This window comes from Panthera uncia, chromosome A2, assembly GCF_023721935.1.
Source record: "Panthera uncia isolate 11264 chromosome A2, Puncia_PCG_1.0, whole genome shotgun sequence".
In the NCBI taxonomy this organism is placed as follows: Eukaryota; Metazoa; Chordata; class Mammalia; order Carnivora; family Felidae; genus Panthera; species Panthera uncia.
In genome coordinates this window covers 142,033,434-142,055,098 of record NC_064816.1, presented here as the reverse complement: position 1 = coordinate 142,055,098, position 21,665 = coordinate 142,033,434, and the positions used below count along the sequence as shown (strand labels likewise).

General features: G+C 35.6%; 1 protein-coding gene across 1 annotated transcript in view; it reads right to left on the bottom strand.

The window, feature by feature from the left end:
- MKLN1 (muskelin 1) overlaps positions 1–21,665 on the bottom strand; it is a 180,919-nt gene that overhangs the window by 22,999 nt on the left and 136,255 nt on the right. The window contains exons 13-15 of the mRNA XM_049642999.1: positions 10,322–10,469; positions 6,340–6,454; positions 5,034–5,173 (exon numbers count right to left, since the gene is read on the bottom strand). Coding sequence (XP_049498956.1) covers positions 5,034–5,173; positions 6,340–6,454; positions 10,322–10,469 — 403 coding nt within the window. The remainder of the gene's footprint in view (positions 1–5,033; positions 5,174–6,339; positions 6,455–10,321; positions 10,470–21,665) is intronic.

Below are 21,665 nucleotides of genomic sequence, written 5' to 3'. Positions count from 1 at the left end.
TTTTCTAAGCTTTCTTTAGCCTGCAAAAACTTATCATTGGACTTATGTCTGCGATCTAGAATTCTATTTAGGCCAACAACTGGGCCCTGTACTGAAAGGAAAAGGAATTAATCCTATAAAAAAGTTTTTCTTTTGCTCCTTTCTACCCCCAAATCATCGACAAATTTGGAAACTTGAACGTTACAAGAAAAAATAATAGTGGCACTTTATTTACTGTATTGTGCAGTACCATTAAGAATAAAGACAGATTTCTTGGCATACAATATACTTCTCTCCCTCTAAATTTATATTTTAACTAAACAGAATACATAAATGTTTTCCATAACAACACCAGAAATAAACAAGCTAGCCCAGTAGTATAGGGTAAGGTTTCATATAATGAAATACTAGGTATCTAATATGAAATTTAAATTAAAAAGGTAATTTTCATGCTCTACTCAATTCATATAAAACAACTTCTGTTTATTCTGCCTGCAATGTATCAATGTTCCTCAAACTCCTGAATTCATCTAAGAGTTGGTATAAAAAGTGGTCTATGTTTTTTTCAAGTATCTAAAACAGGAGTGCCTGGCTGACTCAGTCGATAGAGCATGTGATTCTTGATCTCGGGGTTGTGAATTGAAGCCCCACACTGGGGGTAGAGATTACGTAAAGATAAAACCTTAAAACAATAACAAATCTAAAATAAATCTAAAATAAAATAAAATAAAATAAAATAAAATAAAATAAAATAATAAAATAAAATAAAATAATAAAATAAAATAAAATAAAATAAAATAAAATAAAATAAAATAAAATGGGACTTTTATTGTTTGTTCAAATTAGTAGCAGACAAGATTCTCAAGATGCCCTAGCTGCTCCCTGACTGCTCTCCTCTCCTACCCATGTCCAATCCATCAAGATGTTCTGTTGGTGCAATCTTCAAAGCTTATCCAGAATCTTACTGGGCCGCCTTGATCTCTTTTATGGAGTGTCTCTTCCTCCACCTTCCCTCAAATGGTGATGGTCTTCAGAGAAGGCCCGACATCTCTCTACTCTTCTCACGCTCTTGAAGCAAACTCCTTTTCCTTGTTGATGACTCATAAAGGTAATAATCGGCCCATGCCTTTCCTCCAAATGCTAACAGATGATCTCTAAAACCTAAAGTGCACTAAACTGAACTCATCTTTCCCAACGCACGAACCTGTTGTTTCTGAAGAATTCCTCATCTGATTGAAAACAGCCATAACCTTTTACTCAGTTCTTTTGGAAGAAAACCCAGAATGGTTTTATTAAAAGAAGACTGAGTGTGTTATTATTCCTCTACATAAAATCTTTCAGTGCTTTTCCTTTCACTCAGGGTAAAAGCCAAAGACTCTTCACCAGCTGTCCCCTTCTTATCACTCTGACCTCATCTCCTCCCACAATCGCCCTACTCATTCTACTTCCACCACACTGTCTTCCTCAATTTATTCCTCAAATAATCCAGGCATATTTTTAACCCTAGAGGCTTATCTATTACCTATCTGGAACACTCTTCTTCTCAAATATCTACACGATTCATTCCCTCCTGTTCTTCAGGTCACTAGTCAAATGTCACCTTTGCAGTGAGGTCTATCCTAATATTCTTATTTAAAAATCATCTGTACAAAATAGTTCTTAACCTGTTTTAGTTCATATTATACTTATTAACATAAATTTCTTATTATGTTTATTACCTGTCTTCCTTCCTAAAATAGAAACTTGGGGCAGGAATTTTTGTTTGTTTTCTTCACTGACATATCCACAGAGCCTAGGACGATGTCTAGCACACTGTAAGTGCTCAGTTAACTTTCTTAAATAAATAAAGTTTCACTGATGTTTATAAAGACCCTTAGGTGAATGCTTTGGTCATTTTATACATAAGCAAAGTGATCTCCAGAAAGATTAAGTTACAAGGCTTGAAGATCAATCCCAGGTTCAGCTCTAGTACTTTTTCCAATATAAGACATTAGCTCCCAGCACTAATGTCAAAAAGTCTCACAATCAGAAAAAAAGAATACTGTGCTCCACATTTTTATGCTACTATTACTATTCTAATTGAAAATAATCTATATAAATGGATGGGGGGGTCTTTAAATATTCTTAAATTCTCCTTTTCTGGCTTTTCTGGTTTCCTTCTGAGATGGGCTAGCATACTCCTTTTCCCATGTAGAAAATTTCAAAGGCTGCCTCTTTGTTCAGTCACACAAACTTGTTGCTTCTCAGCTTCAGTTACTATTTATGAACCATTTTCATATTCAGAAAATTTGAGTCTTTTATCCTATATTTAAAGTTTTAAATGATTTGTTACCAGTTATTCTTTTATTCATTATCCACTTGCATTCCTTACTTTTATGCCTTTTTAGCAGTGTAAGCCACTAACAATGATGTTTGTGCTTTATTAAAATTTAAAACATGCCATAATAGGTAATATTTCAGATTCCCACAAATTGTCATTTAGTCTGTCCACTGATACATTTTCTTTTTTTTTTTTTTAATGTTTATTTATTTTGATAGAGAGCATGAGTTGGGGAGGGGCAGAGAGAGAGGGAGAAAGAGAGTCCCAAGCAGGCTCCACATTGTCAGTATAGAGACTGACATGGGGCTAGAACCTACAAACTGTGAGATCATGACCTGAGCTGAAATCAAGAGTCGGATGCTCAACAGACTGAGCCACCCAGGCACCCCCAACTGATATATTTTCAAAAGAGAAAAACAACTGTCAAAGATTAAGAAAATAATAATACTTCTTAAAATGGCTTGGCTGTGAGAAAATGAATGACCCTACTTATTTCTGGAAGGAATGAAAATTAACTTTCTGGAGGGCAACTGATAATTCATCAATTCTACCAATATCCTACAGAATTTTTAGATAGGGGTACAGATGGAAGAATATAAAAATATTAAATACAGTATTACTTATAATAGCAAATAAGCTGGAAATAATCTAAACATTTCATCCAAGTAGACTAATTAAGTAAATTATACATAAAATAGAACACTATTGCAGTCATTATAATCATAATTTGTATTAAGATGGTGATATTTGTAATATATCATTCATTAAAAGAAATCAGATTCAAAGCAATATGATTCCTGTTTTTCAGCTAAACAAAACAAGAATCTATGTGTGCAAATATAAAACTTACAAAACAGTAAGTTGTTTTTTCCTCAATAATGGGATGATGATTCAATTATTTTGAAGGGTAAGAGGACTTTTTTTTTTTTAATTAACCATGGATTAATTTTTTTCAATTAAAAGCCAGAGGAAAGTGGTTATAAAGTGAGTTCCAATTCTTTACATATAGTACTAAAAAATCTCCTTTAATCTAGGGGCACCTGGGTGGCTTAGTTGGTTAAATGTCTGACTTTGGCTCAGGTCATGAGCTTGCAGCTAATGAGTTCGAGTCCCACATCAGGCTCTCTGCTGTCAGTGTATTGGTAGAACTGATGACCTGCTTCATGTCCTCTGTCTCCCTCTCTCTCTGCCTCTCCCCCACTAGCTCACACACCTCTCCCTCCCTCCCTCCCTCTCTCTCTCTCTCTCTCTCTCTCTCTCTCTCTCAAAAATAAACATTAAAAAAAAAATCTCCTTTAATTTCTAATGGGCTTTTGGTCAGGAAATTTTTTAAAAAGAGCTTAACTTAATATTCCAATTACCAGTTGTTATATATGAAGTAGAAAAAGAACACTATAATTTCCCCAAATTTGTCTCATCCTTATAAAAACTTAACTTTAACATTAAGTAAAATATTAAGGAATAACATTTTAGCACTGTAAACATTAGTTGACAGTGCCTCATTAAATCTTATTAATAAAACAGAATTTATCTCTTGTCATCCAGCCAATGTGAAGATTCAGACCCTTTCTCCTGTAGATTCTATAGGAAATACACTATTTATTCACAGTAATGCCAAAGTAACAGAATACCTAGCTCTGTTACTAATTTTCCTCTCAAGCACAACTTGGGAAAGCAGAGAAAGGAACAGTAAGTAAACATGATATGATAAAGGAAAACAGTCTAATAATTTATGCCTACTTATATTCTATACAAAACATAAATGCATTATATATAACAGACATCTGAACGTGTCTGTGTATATAAGTATACACAAAGACATCTGTGTATGCACGTGTGGTAGTCACAGTGGCAGTAAGGTGATGAACTCTGGAGTTACAATAGTCAGGATCACAACCTGGCTGTGTCACTTATGGCTGAGTGATCCTAGATGAATTATATAACCCATTTAAAAACACCTCATTTTTTCTTTTGCAAAATAGTGATAATAACAGAACTTATTCAATTACCTTATTATAGGAATAATATACAAGATCTAGCACACAAAAATTGCTCAATAAACAGTAGCTATTATCATCAAAGTCTAAACTCTTTCCAAACTATAAATTTTTATTACCACAGAACACTATCAATAACCAAAAGGACACACATGCTTTTCTACATTTTTCAGTAGCTTATCACTCACTAGTAAAAAGCAAACATGACCAGGAGATATATATGAAAATGTTTGATGACATGATTTTACAATTAAATGGCAAAGATAATTGACGTAAAATCACAATCATATTTGAAGTTGTATTGTGAAACATCAGATTAGATAGCATTTAGTCAACCATACCATCACATCCACTGTTAAGAAAGCTATCAACAGGCCAGGCATACAGCAAGAATCTAGAACTGATGTGATTTGTAGTGATTAGGCCGTGAGTAGTTACTGGAAGGTTAGGCTCATCACCTTCACAGAAATTTCTTCCATTTAACAGTTTCAAAATTTCCTTGTTCTATATTTAGAAAATTTTAGCATCAGTACGTATTTTCATTTTGTATCTTCCTTTGAAAGAGGAAAGCAAAAATAAGGAAAACAACAGGGTAGTTATAAAAGTCATGATCTTCACAGTACATACACTGTCATATTACTAAATTTCCAGAGACAAAGTCATATCTTCAAAATTTAAGTAATACCAACAGTAGCTGATAATATTAAATAAAAGTTTTCAGTGAATTATTTTTATACCTGTGTTTTCTTATCAGGTACTTGCAGTGCCTCAGTAAGTAATCTTTTGAAGGCCTACATAACTTCAGTGACCAGAAGTCATCTAATCTCATCTTTGGGGAGCAAGATTTTCCTGGATTCCCACCAAATAAATAGTGAACCTATAATAAACAAAACAAGCCACATTTTAAGATGCAAGCATACTCAAGAAGCTACGGAAGTCCTAATAAAATTTCTTCGCTTTGGTAGCAGTGTGTAACAGTAGTAAAACATTACTGCATTTCTACCAAATGTTTCTTTTGATTTTTCTTGTTCCCATTTTACTTTAAAATACTATGGCTACTTCCTTAAATACTCTGCATTTTATGTTAAAATGAGTTGTATTACCACAATTATACTGACAATGGAAGACCTGAAACAAAAGCAATGACAGTAAGAAGCTAATCCAAGATACAGAGTTTATTTAGGGCAATAAATATGGGGATTATTAATTTAAACAAGTGCTGGTCATAATAACAAACAAGATGTTTAATAAAACTCTGACACACATGTTGAATCACTGAAGGTCAAGAGTAACTAGAAACTTTTAAAATTTTAGCATCTTAATTTTTTTTAGGCTTACTGCCAAATATTAAATGATGTATATAATTGGTGATACTTTTTAAAATATTATATTATTCAATACCAAAAAAAGGAAATGAAAAAGGAATACAATAATGATTTCACTATTAAAATTTTAGTGATATTCTGTACTTATACAAAGTGTTAAAGCAGTTCCTGAAATTTTGAAAACATTCACTGAACTACATGTAAAGTTTAAGGGAGACGTAGTTTAAAGAAACCACTCTGAACATTTAGTGACTCTAAAACTTCAGAATGCAAGACTGTTTTCATGAGGCCAATTGAAAAGACACATCACTCATAGGGGAAAAAAGAGAGAAAAGACTTCGTACACAATGGGAAAATCTAAAGTCAGAAGTTACATATACTTTCTCATATCATGGGACAAGGTATCCTAATGCTAAAAACTGTACATCTTTTACTTGGGTGTTCGTAGTGCAGAAATAATAGGTTATACTATGAATCTGATCTATGCAGCTACAAAGCAAACAGAATAAGTGCCAGGAATTTTGGACTATGGAAAGTGTTTATTCTATTAAGGGGTTTAGGGAGAAATGATATTGAATGTCTGCTACATATTCTATGGATGTCTGCTATGTATTATAACTTTTTATTCGAATACACTTAAAAATAGTAAGAAACCTATTTTGGGGTTCTTTCAGATTATAAGCCTTGGAAAGTTTACAGGCCGATGCAGTTAGGGTACCTTATGTAACTCATCATATACAAGCTGATGGGCAAATCTTGGACATGGCTCTTCCTCCTGAAGACTTTTACTTGGATTATCTTTTGCAGCTTGATCGTTCTTATAGACGCAAGACCTGTAAGACAGTACTTTTAAGGCATTCTATCCTAAAAAAATAGCAACATACATAATGTTTATATACTTAGCAAGCAAATTAACTGGACGTCTAATTACCAACAAAAAATTTATAAATTTGTTCACATCAAATCTTAAAAGTTCTGGTCATTCTCATACAATAATGTGAATTTTTTAGAATGAAGTTCTTATGTTCTTTTAGTGTCGATCCAAAACCTCACTTAAGAACAACCTACTTCATGTTATGAAACACAAACAGCATATATGAAAGCTCAAACCAAAGTCTGAAAGAGAAGATAATCCCATCTATTTATTCACAATGAAAAACTCACAGATTTCTTTCAGTTTTACTGCTTAATATAAATGTTCTACTTAGAAAATAATAAATTCTAGGGTCCATCAGTGGTTTACTAGGCTAAGCGTCTAACTCTGGGTCTTGGCTCAGGTCATGGGATCAGGTCATGGGATTAAGCCCCATATCGAGCTCTGCATTGACAGCATGGAGTCTGTTTGGGATTCTTTCCCTTTCTCTCTCTGCCTCTCCTCCACTTGTGCTCTCCCTCTCTCTCAAAAATAATTTTAAAAAATTTCTTAAAAAAAGAAAAGAGTAATTTCCTTAGTTGCTCTGGGCAGGTAGTTCTCTGAAGCGCCTGTGTTTGTAAAATATCCACTTATGCAGTAATCACAGAATATTAGAACAGGATTCTCTAGGCCAGTGTTTTCTGAAGCAAAACGTGCAGATGCTCTATAACAAAAAGGTCCCGGTTTGAAAACACTAAATAATACCCCCTACCCTGCTCTACTGAAATCACTTCCTTTACCAAAACTAAGACCACCTGGAAACGTGAAAAAAACCATTTTTCTCATGTTCACACATCTACTTGGTAGCAAATTCTAGACTAAAATATAATTCTCTTGATTTCTGGACCAGGAATCATCTACTAACCGAAAAATTCAGAGGTAAAATCCATTCACTGAACATCACTGTAAACACAGGCACCAATATTGACTTCTTTACCCAATACAGGCATGCCTCAGAGATATTGTGGGTTTGGTTCCAGACAACCACAATATTTTTTTATACAAATGTTTGTTTATTTATTTTGAGAGAGAGCGAGCAAGCACAGATGTGTGAGTGCGAATGAGGGAGGGGCAGAGATAGAGAGAGAATCCCAAGCAGGCTCCACACTGTCAGCACAGAGCCTGACATGGGCTCAATCTCACGAACTGTGAGCTCATGACCTGAGCTGAAATCAAGAGTCAGACACTCAACCAACTGAGCCACCAGGCGCCCTCAGACCACCACAATAAAGCAAATATTGTAGTTAAGTGATTCAAAGGAATTCTTTTGCTTCTCAATGCATATAAAAGTTATTTTTATACCATAAGGTAGTCTGTTAAGCGTGCAACAGCAATATGTCAAAAAAAACTATGCATATACCTGAATCAAAAACTACGTGATTGCTAAAAAAGGCTAACCATCTTCTGAGCTTTTAACAAGTCATAATTTTTTTTTTTTGCTGGTGGAGGGGCTTGCCTCAGTATTGATGGCTGTTAACTGATAAGAGTGGTGGTTACTTAAGGATGGGGGAGCTGTGGCAATTTCTTAAAATAAGATAATACAGCTGACCTTTGAACAGTATTGGTTTGAACTATGTGGATCCACTACAATGCAGAGTTTTTACAATACAGTATGGTAAATATATTTTCTCTTTTCTCATGGTTTTCTTACTATTTTCTTTATCTTACCTTATTGTAAGAATATGGTAAATAATATATAAAACATACAAAATATGTGTGAATCAACTTTTTTTGTTATCAATTTATGTTATTGGTAAGGTTTCTGGTCAATAGTAGGCTATTAGTAGTTGGGTTTTTCCTGGGATTGTTTTGTTTTAAGTAGGTTTCATACCCAGCATGGAGCCCAATGCAGGGTCTGAACTCATGACCCTAAGATCAAGACCTGAGCTGAGATCAAGAGTCGGAACCTTAAGCAACTGAGCCACCTAAGTGCCACAGATGTTGGGTTTTTAGGAAGTCAAGTTATACACAGATTTCCAACTGTGTGTGGGTTGAATCCTCGTGCTGGTAAAGGTTCAAGTGTAATGAAATTGGCTGCATCAACTGATTCCTCTTCATGAATGATTTATTTGTAGCATACGATGCTGTTTAACATTTTACCTATTAGAACTTCTTTCAAAGTTGGAGTAAATCCTCTCAAACCCTGCCACTGCTATATTAACTAAGTTTATGCAATAACTGTAAATCCTTTGTTGTCATTTCAACAATCTTCACGGCATCTGTTTCAGGAGTAGATTCCTTCTCAAGAAACCACTTTATCATGAGAGATTGCAGCAATGCAGTCATATCTTCAGGTCCCACTTCTAATTCTAGTTCTCTTGCTATTTCTACCACATCTGCAGTTACTTCCTCCACTGAAGTCTTGAACCCCTCAAAGTCATCCAGGAAGGTTGGAATCAACTTCTTCCAAATTCCCATTCATGTTGGTATTTTGACCTCTTTCCACGAATCTGAATGCTCTTCATGGCATCTAGAATGAAAGGAATCTTTTTTTTTGAGCAGTAGGTCTCAACAGTTGGCTTAAAATATTCAGTGAATTATGTTATAAACAGATGTGCTGTGTTCTGGGCTTTGTTGTTCCATTTGCAGAGCACAGGCACAGCAGATTCAGTATAATTCTTAAGGGCCCTAGAATTTTGAGAATGGTAAAGGAGCATGGTCTTCAAGTTAAAGTCATCAACTGCATTAGCCCCTAACAAGACAGTCAGCCTGTCCCTTTGAACTTTGAAGCCACGCACTGACTTCTCCTCTCTAGCTATGAAAGTCCTCGATGGCATCTTCCTCCAGTAGAAGGCTGTTTCATCTACAATGAAAATCTGTTCAGTGTAGCCAACTTTGTTAATGATCATAGCTAGATCTTGCTAGATAACTTGCTAGAGCTTCTACATCAGCACCTGCTGCCTCACCTTGTGCTTTTAGGTTATGGAGATGGCTTCTTATGTTAAACCTCAGGAGCCAACCTCTGCTAGTTTCATACTTTCCTTCTGTAGCTTCCTCACCTCTTAGCCTTCACAGAATTGAAGAGAATCAGGGCCTTGCTCTGGAGCAGGCACTGGCTTAAGGGAATATTGTGGCTGGTCTGATCTTCTATTCAAACCACTAAAACTTTCTCCATCAGGTGTTTTGCTTTCTCATCATTCATGTGTTCACCAGAGGCACACTTTTAATTTCTCCCAAGAACATTTCCTCCGCATTCACAACCTGGCTGTTTGGCAAAAGAGGCCTATCTTTCTGCCCTTGACTCAAACAATTAGAAGCCTTTGTAGGGGTATCAACTGGCCTAATTTCAATATTGTTATATCTCGGGGAATCAGGAGAGCCAAGGAAAGTGAGAGAGGTGAGGGAACAGCTGGTCGGTGGAATGGTCAGAACACACACATTTATCAATTATGTTTGCCATCTCATTATGTGTGCAGCTCATGGTGCCCCAAAACAATTACAAAGGTAACATCAAAGATCACTGATCACAGATGACCATGACAAATACAACAGTCATGAAAGGGTTTGAAATATTCTGAGAATCACCAAAATGTGACAAAGAAACACAAAGTGTGCCAACACTGCTAGAAAAATGTCAACATGCTCGACACAAAGCTGCCACAAACCTTCAACTTGTAAAAACTGCAATATCTGCCAAGTGCAATAAAATGAGGTGTGCCTGCACTGACATTTAAATGCAAGACATCACAAATTGACATAAGCCTTCCATATTCCTCTTCTTTTGAATAAACCAACAACCTCAAACAAATATTACATTGGGATTGCAACACAGACAAGAGCTCCTTACCAACTATTCCTCACAATGTCATAAATCCAGAATGAATTTCTGACATTCTCCTCCCTCTTCTCCTTGTCTTTGCTGAGTCCAGATAAGACATGTATTTCATTCAGTTCGGGATCAATGGTTGCTCTCTGTGTGAATCCTGTCATTGGAACTATAAAATGAAAAGAGGAAGTAAGAGGACAACATTTGTGTTAAGTAAGAGTAGAACTACTATATACAAGATTAATCCCTCGTGACTCTGCTCTGCTTCTGTCCACAGCACTGATCTTCTAACATACTATAGAACTTTTATATCAAACAATAAACAATTGCTTATTGTTTTCTTCTAACTCTAGAATATAAGCTGTATGAGGGCAGAGGTAGTTTGGCTCACTATTCTGTTCCCAATGCTTAAAACAGTGCCTGGCACATAACAGTTACCCAACTATTTGTTGAAAGAATAAACGAATGCTAACTATCCGGAAGGAGTTACAAGGAGGGAAGAGGTAGAAAGCGGTATACTATGTAATCATTTTTATTGAGGGAAGAAAGGTCAATGTGTTAGTTAACTGATTTATTATCTGGATCAGTTCTAACTTATTAGTAAAGGTAAAATATTCAAATGTTGACCTGGAAAAACACAAATCTGACAGGAAGTAAAATGCAGGTTTGTTTAATAAGGTCAGAGTCATTTAAAATATCTGTTCATGACATACAATGAAATGACATAATTTCCAAGTAAAAATAAAACATTTTGGGCGATAATACGTCATTTTATTTTCCTGAGTGGCTCAAACTGACCAGAGTTAATAATGTTTTTTCTTTTCTTTTTTAATGTTTATTTTTGAGAGACAGAGAGGCACAGAGTGTGAGCAAGGGAGGAGTAGAGAGAGAGGGAGAGGCAGAATCAGAAGCAGGCTCCAGGCTCTGCGTTATCAGCACAGAGCCCAACACGCGACCTGAACTCATGGACCGCAAGATCATGACTGGAGCTGAAGGCAGACGCCAAACTGACTGAGCCGCCCAGGCGCCCCAATGTTTTATTTTTCTAAGAAATCTATTAAATGAGTGATTGTTATTCTGCATTATCCAGTAATTTGCAAAACACTGACACAGCAAATGCAAATTTTTCTCACCACTGTTATATGGAAATATTAGTTGAAATGTAATTTTATGGATCATGACATAATTGCCTTGAATCTAAAACAATGTCATTGTTTCAACACTACATTCCCTTTATACATGAACAATCATCATATGCTCAAAACACAAAGTAAATATTAGACTGAAGTAAAATATTTCTTTTTTTAAAAAAATGTTTACTTATTTTTGTAAGAGAGAGAGAAAGGGGGTAGAGAGAGTCTCCAACGCTGTTAGCAGAGCCCAACATGGGGCTCAAACCCAACAAACTGTAAGACCATGACCTGAGCTGAAATCAAGTCAGACAGTCTACCGACTGAGCCACAAGGGTGCCTCTGAAGTAAAATATTTCAATCAATCAAGAATATTATGGCAAGAGATGTTAGCCACATTGATCTTCATTTGTCTTTATCTACTTTAGCAGGGCCAAATAATCCAGCATTTATTTTTGCCTCATGTACTGAAATTCATGTCTCCTTTCATATTCCTCTTTAATAAATTTGTTTGGAATATCTTAGAGACTATCCAAATGCAGTCCATAGTATATATACTAAAATAATACAGACTCACACTACACAACACATAATTTGCATCCGTCCATACACAATTACGTTTATATTTATACACACATGCACATCAACCTAATCTGAATAATAATCTCAATCCTCATGCCAATAGTCTCTAGTGGGTATGTAAAGTCTGGTATTTTTTTAATGAGGTTTGGTAAACTTTCAAAAGTGCCAACGTTCTACCCTATTTCTCAGATAACCTTGGAAGAATAAATAGTAAAGAAATGACAACACTTTTATTAGTGGTAAAAGGAAAGGATGTAACTGCCTAAATTTATTGTATTTAAATTTCTCCATCCCATTTCATCTTAATACTCAGCCTTTAAATTCAGAATTCTCTAAGATGGGCTGGCAAACTATGGCTTGATCTAGCCTGCCTAGGGTCAAATCAGGTCTCATCCATTCATTTACATTTTATCTGTGGCTATTTTCACCCTGTAATAGCAAGGTTGAATACCTGCAGCAACAGTGTAAGGCCTACAAAACTAAAAATATTCACATCTGGCTCTTCATATTAGAAGTGTGCTGACCCCTGTTCTATAATCTCCTAAAATACAAATTTCAGAAATGTATGACTTATAAATTAATCCAATAATCCACTTAAGTAAGAGCCTACCGAGAAAATTGGTATTTTGGGGTGGAATGGAAATCAGTGGAGAGGGAAAGAAATTTTGAATTTTACAAAATGGGAGTGGAATCACCAAAGAGAGGGAAAGAAAGGAGTATTGGGTTGGAGGAAGAAGTATGTGAGAAGATGAAGAATGCTAAGACCAAATTTTATATGCTTCTCTTTCTAGATCGTCACAATTTGCCTAGAAGCAGCTTAGGAGCAGAAGAGAAAAAGGACAAGGATTGTTTCTTAAAAATAGAAGCAGTTGGGGGGGGGTGCCTGGGTGGCTTAGTTGGTTGAGTGCCCAACTTAAGTCGGGTGAGTTCAAACCCCGCATTGGGCTCTGTGCTGACAGCTCAGAGCCTGGAGCCTGCGTCGGATTCTGTGCCTCCCTCTCTCTTGCCCCAAACCACTCGCGTTCTGTCTCTGTCTCTCTCAAAAATAAACAAACCTTTAAAAAAAAAAAAAAAAAAAAGAAGCATTGGGCAGGTTTTCAATACTCAAGGATATCACACTTATAAAATCTATGCTGTAAGGTATTACAAAATATTACTTTGATTACAAAGCATACTAGAAACTATGTATTTCCCCATTTCTTTTATTTTCCACATCCACTATGCTTTTCACTCTTCAACGTTTTTTTTGTTTTTTTTATTTTTTTATTTTTTTATTTTTGGGACAGAGAGAGACAGAGCATGAACGGGGGAGGGGCAGAGAGAGAGGGAGACACAGAATCGGAAACAGGCTCCAGGCTCCGAGCCATCAGCCCAGAGCCTGACGCGGGGCTCGAACTCACGGACCACGAGATCGTGACCTGGCTGAAGTCGGACTCTTAACCGACTGCGCCACCCAGGCGCCCCTTTCACTCTTCATAATGTTGTTTTACCTCCCAGTTATACATTCAAATCTGTTACTGACTTTTAAACAGCTTTACAGAGATAATTCATATACCATACAATTCACTCATTTAAAATATTCACTGTAAAATCATCATCACAATCTAAGTTTTGACTATTTATAATACAGAAATCAGATCTGTGTGTTCCATAGGTTTTTGAAGGCCAATCTAGGAACTTAAATACGAATAAGCATTGGAAATAAAATAGAAGTAGAAAATCTTGTTTTAGTTTACCTTCCTCAATTAACTAAGTGATTTCATGCAAGAAACTTTTAAATTATTTTATCAAGGTTTTTTTGTTTGTTTGTTTGTTTGTTTTTTAGTAATCTTTATACCTAACCTGGGGCTTGAACTCACGACCCTCGAGATCAAGAGTCGCATGCTCTTCCGATGAAGCCAGTCAGGTACTCCCTTGCAAGAAGCTTTTTTAGACCTCAGTTTTGTTATCCAAAATTTCAAAGTAGAGCTAGATAATGTACTGGGTCTCTTCAAAGTTGAGATTTCTGTTAAGATCAGACTCTGGAGGGTGAGAGCAGTAATACTATGGGCACTTTCAGTAATATTAAATTAGTTCTTACGTGTAGCACAGACAGACTCCTGAGATACATGGATCAATTAGGAAGTTGTTATGATTATAATAGGAGTGGACTGGAAGAAGGAAATAAGGAAATACTGATAGAGAAGCATTACTTCCACGAAATGGGTGTCATCAGCACAAGGAGGGTAAATACTATGTCCTAAGCACAAAAGTCCTCTGGACTGACACAACAGAGACCAAGCTTGAAGCAGAAATGTGTGAAAAGTATGAGTAAAAATGTTTCACTGAATTTTCTTGGAGGTTTCCAAATATTGCATTCTAGGAATATTCAAAGGCAAAATTTCTATTAATCTTTACAGACGTTTACAAATATAATTTTTATTACATACTAAAGATAAGGAAAAATGTTTATATATAAAATGTTTATAATTAGAAAAAATGGAAGAACATACATCAAACTATAAATAATAGTTATGGAGGTACAGTTAGAACACTTTTACTGTCATTATATACTATGTATTTTTCCAATATACACTGCTTTTATAGTTATAAGGAAAAAGAAAAACCCAAACCAAAATATAAAAAACATATATCTGGGTATAAATATTGGGGAATTTTAGCAATGTGAAAAATTCTCACATATCCTCCCATATCTGTCATGAGGAAAATTTTACATTAATATCTGGAATGTTATTATTTAGATGGAAAGGGAATTCAGGTTCCAAGAGATGGTGTATTGGCACTAAAAAATTTTTTTTCAAAACATTTTGCTGGCATGAAGTTACAAAACTGAAACTAGGCATTACTTTAGCTGAATTAAAGTATTTTTGACTTTTCCCCTAAAAAATAAAAATGGAAACTTGTACCTGAGGAGTTAGTTCCTAACAATCAGGGGATTAATTGAAACTTACACTAAATATATCTATGTTAACGGCCTTTTGCCTAAATTTTACAAATTGCACTTAAGCTTAATTCTTACTTCTACTCCATTCCACATGCAATAACAATTCAAAAACATTTCAACAACAAAAAATAATAAAGTTTTCCATATCCATCTTCAAAAGCACTCTAGATTTCTTGAAGAAACTATTAAAAATGTCACTTTCTGTAATACTCCACATCTGTTACTTTTGTAAACAGGAAAAAAAACCTTATTTTTTATTTTAAATGGAAATTTCACATATTCTTATTAAAGAAATATATAAGAATTACAGCGTGGCACTAGTAAGCATTTTAGACTCAGATTTTCACTAACAGAAGCTGCTTACGATATCTAAAGTTTGGGCCTTTTGGTTTCAAATAGTAAACTAAACACTACGTTATCCTTCTTCCCCATCACCCCACAAAATTGGCAGGAAGGATATTCTGGCAAAAAGAAAGAAAAATAGCACTAGAAAAGAAGAAAGTATGTCATCAAGAGATAAGAAATTTTGAGGCTCTCACAGCCAAGAAAAAGAGAGCCTACTCACCAGAGGTAAAAGATGGAAAACTTCCAAATAAGTAAGTCATCAAATACAAAAGCACAAATAGGCTGTGAAGAGGACATCCCTGTGGGGAGCGTACTAAGGACACAAGGGCCTAAATGAGAATGAGAGCAGAGCCTAAAGTAACTCCCAACACAGATACTAGGGAAGAAAGCCTGGTAGACAGTATGTGCCATGCACTATACAAAATCCCTGGTCAGTGTCTTATGTAAGGGAGAAGCCCGTGGGGAAATACGCCTATATACTGCACAGGAAGTCACTATCAATTATCCTTTTTTAACAGATGTAGTCCTTTATTCATAAATTTTAATGTTTAGACAGGAATTAGAAGACATATGAGAAAAATTTCAACAAAGATAGGAGCCTAGATAAACATACAGAATGGGAAAAATAAATCACAGAAACTTAAAAAAAAAAACAAACCCCAAGCTCATTATCTTTGTAAAGAATAAAAGAATATTACATGTGTAAAACAATAAGTTCCATAAAGAGGAATAGAAAATATAATATTAAAAAGTAAAACTGATGAAAAAAAAGTAAAACTGACAAAAAAAAAATCAGATGACAAAATGAAAAACAATGTGCATAGTTAAAAAGAAAGTCAGTGGTCACAGGATAAAAATGATACAAGTACAGCAAAAGATACAGAAATTATGATAGAAAAGTTAAGGGACACAGAGGATAAAACCAATGAAGTAAGAAATCTGTCTGAGAAGAACTCTTGGAGTGGAGAAATCAGATAGAAGAAAAAAATAATTATAGAAAATTTCCCTGAATGGAACAAGTGGGAGTCCCGTCTGAAAGAGCCCTGGGTGCTAAGCATATTTTGCAAAAAAAGACTTTATATATAGGTACTCCCTGCTTTTCCAAAGTTTACATTAGGCCACTTTGCTTATATGAAAGATCTATATTAGGACTTGATTTTGCTAACTGAAAGAGATCTGAGGAGGATTTTCAGTTTTATGAAAAAAAAGGTAAAGGGCAAAAATAGCATTCAGGGCCTGTTGTGCAGTAAGCCCTCGTAGAGGCAGCGAGCACCCTGCAGTGAGAGTGGCCCGGCCCAGCACCTCCCCAGGAATCAGACTCAGCATCTCAGCATCAAGTAGCCAGAGCTGTGAACTGTGTGTGTGAGCTCTGTGCTTTATCTCAATTTATCTTGTGCATCAGTTAGCAAGATGTGTCCTAACGTACCAGAAAAGCCTGAGAGAGGGTTTTTTAGGGAATCTGGGAAGATGGAAAACGTTTTCTTTATAAATAAATGGTAATTGCTTCTTTGCTTTATGCCATTTTGGCTTACCAAAGTTTTCATAAGAATGCTATTTTTGGATACTGGGAGAAATTGAGAGAGATCTCCTAAAGAAACTTTAGAACTATAGGAATAAAAGTTCTAAAAGCTTCCAGACAGGGGGAAAAAGCAGGCTATTACCTATGAAAGAATAAGAATCAAACTAACATTAGACTTTAAAAAAAAAAAAAAATTTTTTTTTAACGTTTATTTATTTTTGAGACAGAGAGAGACAGAGCATGAACAGGGGAGGGGCAGAGACAGAGGGAGACACAGTATCTGAAACAGGCTCCAGGCTCTGAGCGGTCAGCACAGAGCCTGACGCGGGGCTCGAACTCACGGACCGTGAGATCATGACCTGAGCCGAAGTCGGACACTTAACCGACCAAGCCACCCAGGCGCCCCTAGACTTTTTATCTGTAACAATGAATGCTAAAAAAAAAAAAAAAATCCCAAAACAATGAGCGCTAGAATACAATGAAATAATAACTTAAAATTCTGAGGCATAAAAAGACGGAATTAAATTCTATTTCCAACAATGAGGGTGAAATAAAAGAATTTTTGGATCAGCAGAAATATGAAAATTTATACCAATGACTGCACATGAAAAATTATTTGAGGAGCTATTCCAACAAAACAAAACAAAAAAGGAATCCAGGAAAAAGAATGACATAGGATATAAGAAACAGTGGCAGTGACAGATGACACAGGAAAGCAAAAGGAAGCTTGAAAGAAAATAAAGATCCATTAGATCCTGAGCCTTGAATAAGACATTTGGAATGATGAAGATTTAATGGAGAATATTTTCTTACCTATAAGTCCAACTACAATACTTTAATTATATATGGTGGCCCATTTCCCCTTCCCTCATTTTAGTTTCATTGTTTAGAATTTTGGTTGTAGTGTTTTTCTTCTGGCAACAATTTTCTCAAGAAAATTTGATCATCACTTATCACATACTTTCAACATCTCAATTTATTTCTGAGTCTTGCTTCCAAATTGGTTTCCAATATGGGTCTTCCTATAGCAAACTTTCTGAGGCAAATATACCTAAGAATATTTTACTTCTCACTAACACATGAAAGTTGGGAGAATATAAATTTCTTGGTTTACAGTCATTTCAGGGCGCCTGAGTGGCTCAGTCAGTTGAGTGTCTAACTCTTGATTTTGACTCAGGTCATGATCTCACTCACAGTCCAGGGATTGAGCCCGCATCAGGCCAAATGTGCTAAATGTGGAGCCTGCTTAAGATTCTCTCTCCCTCTCTCTTCCCCCTACTAAAGTCATTTTCCTCAAGTATTTTTAAGCTTTACTGTTTTCTTCCATTCACTATTGCTGTTGAGCTGTCTGATATTCATCCATCTATCCATCTATCTTATTCCCTTGTTAAGTCATTTTCCTCTCTGAAATGTTTCAGAATTTTCCCTGTCTTTGATTTTTTTAAAGTAAGCTTAACGTCTAGCACAGAGCCCAATGAGGGTCTTGAACTCATGACCCCCAGATCAAGACCCAAGCTGAGATCAAGAGTTGGATGCTTCACTAACTGAGCCACCCAGGCGCCCCTTTGATACCCACGAACCATGAGGTCATGACCTGAGCCGAAACCAAGACTTGGACGCTTAACCGACTGAGCCACCCAACTGCCCCTCCTTTGATATTCTTAATCTTACTTTAATGTGTAAGTAATATGTAATCTTACTTTAGTGTAAGTGTTCCCCTTATTCTTCCTTGCTGGTAGACTATATAAGCCCTTTCACCAATCTGAGGCCTTTGGTCTTTTCTTAATTCTAGGAAGTTTACTTCTATTATTTCTTCAAGTATTTTGCCTTCTTAAAATTTTATGTTTCTCTCCTGTTACTGCTATTAAGATGCTGGTACTTACACAATTCTTTTCCATGTCCTTTGGTTTTTCTTTTATATATATATTTTTTTTATCTCTTTGTCCTTTTTTTTCCTATTTCTTCCTGAAAGAGTATTCATTCTAATCTTTCAACTAATTTATTCATTCACATCCATTCTATTTGTAATATTTGTTGCAGTCTTCATTTCAAATACATTTTTCATATCTAATATTTCCATTTGGTTCTGTTTTTATGATTTTTAGATCTTATTTCATATTATTATGTCCCTCTATACCTTTAATTATATTAATCATGCTTATTCTATTGTTATTTTTTTCAGTTTATTCATTTGTTTTGAGAGAGAGAGAGAGAGAGAGAGAGAGAGAGAATATGAATGAATGCAGGCAAGCAGGGGAGGGGCAGAGAGAGAGAGAATCCTACTGCAGAGCCTGACACGTGGCTCAAAGTCATGAAATCAAGAGTTGGACGCTCAGCTGACTGAGCCACCCAGGTGCCCCAATCATGCTTGTTTTAAATTCCTGGTTTACCTATTATAATATTTCTGCTTTAGATCACATATGTTGTCAGTTTACCGATTTCTTTTGAGATAGCTGTAGTACTCAACTATCTAGTTATATTGCTCTATGAGGTAATATTTTTCAGGGTGTCAGCTATTCTTTCATTAAGATATATTACATTGGGGGGGGGGACCAAAGGTCAGGCCTTAACTAGCATCAGCACCAGTGAATTTAAGGAAAATGGAAGAGAAGAGCCATAAGCTAGTGAAGCCTAGGCACAAAGAACCAGATTAATCAATTCTACCATCATCCTCCTATGTAAGAGTTTCACACCTTTAGACCCTTTGGAGGCAGTAGAAGGCAGTCTTCTTGGACTTGAAGGGTGATGGGAGGGAGAAATGAATTTTATATATGTATATATGTATATATATGTATATATGTATGTATTATGTATGCAAACTAAGAAGGAAGAAATGAATTATAGAGAGTAGATGGTCAGTCTGTATCTAGTGATATCAATTCTTAATGCCAGTAGGGTTTATGCACTAATGTTACTCTTTGAATTCTGGCACTAGTTGTACAGGCTACTGCTGCTGGTTTCTGTAGTGAAGGAGTAAAAATTAACTCAAGGTAATTTAGGGGACAGCATTTGATCTCATTTAAAGAGTTTCTGGAGGCCAGTTGCCTCTCATTTTATTTTTCCAGGATTTATTTCTCGGGAAGGGAATCAGCCACCTATGTTAGTTTGCTACTTTGGCAGAAACTTTTCATATTATAGCATTTTATATTGTTTGAATTGTTTTATTAATTAGCACAACTGCATTATTTCTATAATCATTTTATAAAAATAAAAACTGGTTGAACAAAAATGGCATTATCAAAAACTAAAAAGACCTAAAGGTCAAAACCAAGAAAGAAGTTTTCATTTTAACATGTTGTAACTATTAACACAGTCTTCTGTATTAATTTTCTTCCCAAGAAGAAAACAAGGCTATCTTTTCAATTTAATGGTTTCTAATGGGCAGTTGTGAGGGGAGGGAAAAAGGAGATTTACAACGTATAGTATTTTAAAGCTTTTAGACTCAACTGCCAAAAAGCTCAACTCAACAGCAGGAATCTTAATCAGTCTTTATAAATAAACTGACTCACAAAGAAAAATTAAACAGATCAGTAAACAAGACCATATGTTAATCATGAACTCATTTTGAAAGGACACTCGTCTGAGAAAATAGAAAATAAGAATAATACAACAAGCAACTATTACAGCCAACCTGTTTTTAGTTCTTCCTGGAAATTAACAATGATAATCCTTCGACTCTCCCATTTTTTCTTTAGCATCTTTAAAACTTGAAATAGGACAGCTAAAAAATATTTTATCTGACAATCTGAATCATATTTTTTCTTTTCATTTTCTTCGGTTGACCCAACAGGGGGAAATTAACAGAATTTGTAACATACAGAAACTCTACAGGGAAGATAAAAAGATCACAGAGGTATTTTTTATTTACTTATTTTTTTAATGTTTACTTATTTTTGAGAGACAGAGACACAGCACGAGCAGGGGAAGGGCAAAGAGAGAGGGAGACATAGAATCCAAAGCAGGCTCCAGGCTCCAAACTGTCAGCATGCAGCCCAATGTGGGGCTTGAACCCACGAACCACAAGATCATGACCTGAGCCTAAGTGGGACACTTAACTGACTGAGCCACCCAGGCGCCCTGATAATAGAGGTATTTTTGAAGTCATTTCAATTCTTGAGGAAGATACATTATTCCATTAATTCATAAACTAATCTCAACTCTACTTTTGCTTCCTGATCCAAAGAACATATTATTAATCGCTTTAGTTAAGACACAGGAAAAATACAATTTTAGAACTGTCATGGACACATAAGTTTAATAAAAACAGCTTTCTAAAAATTGTTTTTTAGGATAGTTTCAGCTTTAAGTAAAAGAAAACCTGAATAACAGTTAATTGGCTCATATAACAAAATTTTGCAGGTAGGCAGTTCCAGGATTGTTTCAGCAATTCAACCAAATCATGGTGCTAGGTTAGTTAACATCCCTACAATTCTCTTGGCCTTCCTTTCATTTCTGAAAGTTGCCAGTACCAGCTCTAAGCATTACATCCTTTCATACTACCTGTTCTGTTCCATTCCATTGACCTGTACAAAACTGTACCTTTATAAATATCTGGTAGTGTTAATACCACTTCATTACCTTCCATTTTCAAAACTGTCTCTAGTGTTCTTGCATGTTTGTTTCTACTGGCAAACTGTAATTCCCATTTACTATCAAATGACCTAAATTTTATATTAAAAATATGAGGGGCACCTGGGTGGCTCAGCCATTTAAGCATCCGAATCTTGGTTTTGGCTCAGGTCATGATCACATGGTTCATGAGTTCAAGCCCCACATCAGGCTCCGTGATGACAGGGCGGAGCCTTCTTGGGATTCTCTTTCTCTACCCCTCCCCTGCTTGAGCTG